Source organism: Propithecus coquereli, unplaced genomic scaffold, assembly GCF_000956105.1.
Source record: "Propithecus coquereli isolate 6110/MARCELLA unplaced genomic scaffold, Pcoq_1.0 Scaffold41, whole genome shotgun sequence".
NCBI classification, from domain to species: Eukaryota; Metazoa; Chordata; class Mammalia; order Primates; family Indriidae; genus Propithecus; species Propithecus coquereli.
The window spans coordinates 5,818,428-5,819,941 of record NW_012149841.1 but is presented as its reverse complement, the minus strand read 5'-3'; the positions used below and the strand labels follow the sequence as shown (position 1 = coordinate 5,819,941).

At 33.6% G+C, this 1,514-nt stretch overlaps 1 protein-coding gene across 1 annotated transcript in view; it reads right to left on the bottom strand.

The window, feature by feature from the left end:
* The window catches only part of LOC105817417 (structural maintenance of chromosomes protein 6-like), a 19,158-nt gene extending 18,778 nt beyond the window's left edge, over positions 1-380 (bottom strand). Inside the window, exon 1 of the mRNA XM_012653103.1 lies at positions 278-380. Coding sequence (XP_012508557.1) covers positions 278-316 — 39 coding nt within the window. The 5' untranslated portion in view covers positions 317-380. The remainder of the gene's footprint in view (positions 1-277) is intronic.
* Positions 381-1,514: the final 1,134 nt, after the last annotated feature.

Below are 1,514 nucleotides of genomic sequence, written 5' to 3'. Positions count from 1 at the left end.
GGAACTAGTAGAGTGGAAAGACAACACCTGTCACTGAAAATAAAATTCCTAATTATTTTCCTAAAAAAATAATGTGTCTGTCTAAAAAGAAAAAATCTAAACTAGCAGCATTATTCAATACGATCAATTCAATTTTCAACATGGTGGCAAATACTATCCTTCACTTAAAAATAAGTTCTTCTTTCTTCCAAAGACAACAGGTTAAATCTTATCAATGTTTAATCAAAAGAAAAGAAAAGGAGCTAATTCTCAAGATGCAAAGAAATGAGATACTTACTGATATAGTAAGAGTTTCATTCTTGTGGTCAAAATTCATTTTTCCACAATAGGTCCGCTGAGATAGTAAGTTGTCAAAGTACAGTTTGCATCGTAAAGTCAAACACCTTAAAATAAAAAAAATTGAGCACATTAAAAAGCATATAAAGATAAAAAATTATATATTGCACAGGATCTAAGCATGTAAGAAAACCAGATGGAAATACGCAAAAATGTTGACATTGGTGCCCATTTAATGGTGGCGGGTTTTAGGTGACACTTTTCCCCTGTGTCTTTATATTTGTTTGTGTCCTTATATTTTCACCAGTTTGTTTACTTTCATGATAAACATCTATAAAATGAATAAAAGTGTCATCTCACATTTAATATATCCCATTATACCAGTCAGTACTTAGGAATGTATCAATAATTCAACTAATTAATGTAAGGCATTACCCTAATAGATAAGACAGCTGTCCTTGAGAGAATTAAACTCTAGTGGTGATATGATAAATGGGTAAACTGTGTATTCATTTGCCTGTCTCCTCCCAACTTCATAGCAGCAAAGAAGCTAAGGGCAATCTCTTAATCATCGTGCACCTAAAATGCCTTATACATTGCTTGGCACAACTTGAACTCCATCTTTCCTTTTCTATTTGTTAGATGGCATTCTACTCTAAGGAAGAATTTTTCCTTCTTCCTCAATTTTTTATTTACTTATCTACCTTTGTATTTGTCATGATGGAGTTGGAGATTCACATTCTATTAATTGGGTCCATTTTTATTTTATTTATATTATGCATTACTGTCCTTATTTATTGTGCTCAAATTGTCCCAGATTATGTCAAAGGGCACCCCTTCAAGCTGGCTCTTATGTCTTTTTATCAAGACTCCACATTTTTTTTTTTTTTTTTGAGCCCTTCGTTTCTTTCTGGCATGGCAAGAAGCTCATCTATACCTTTCCTGTCCAGCTCTAGAATCAGTCATTTCTCCATGTGGGGAAAACAAGATCCAGGTGGCAAGTCACTGGCTATTTTTCTTAACATCTTTGCTCCTTAATAAGACTAAGTTTTGTTTTGGAGGAAGTATGATTTTACTCTTTTCCTCCTATTTCCCTCCCTAAACTACATACATTCCCATACTAGAAAACATTGACAGCCTGAGATTCCTTTTGCTGCCACGGCAACCACTGCTAGCTGGTTGTCAGAATTTTCTGTTAACTTTCCTATCTTTCAATACTTATATGTATTCTTCAATTG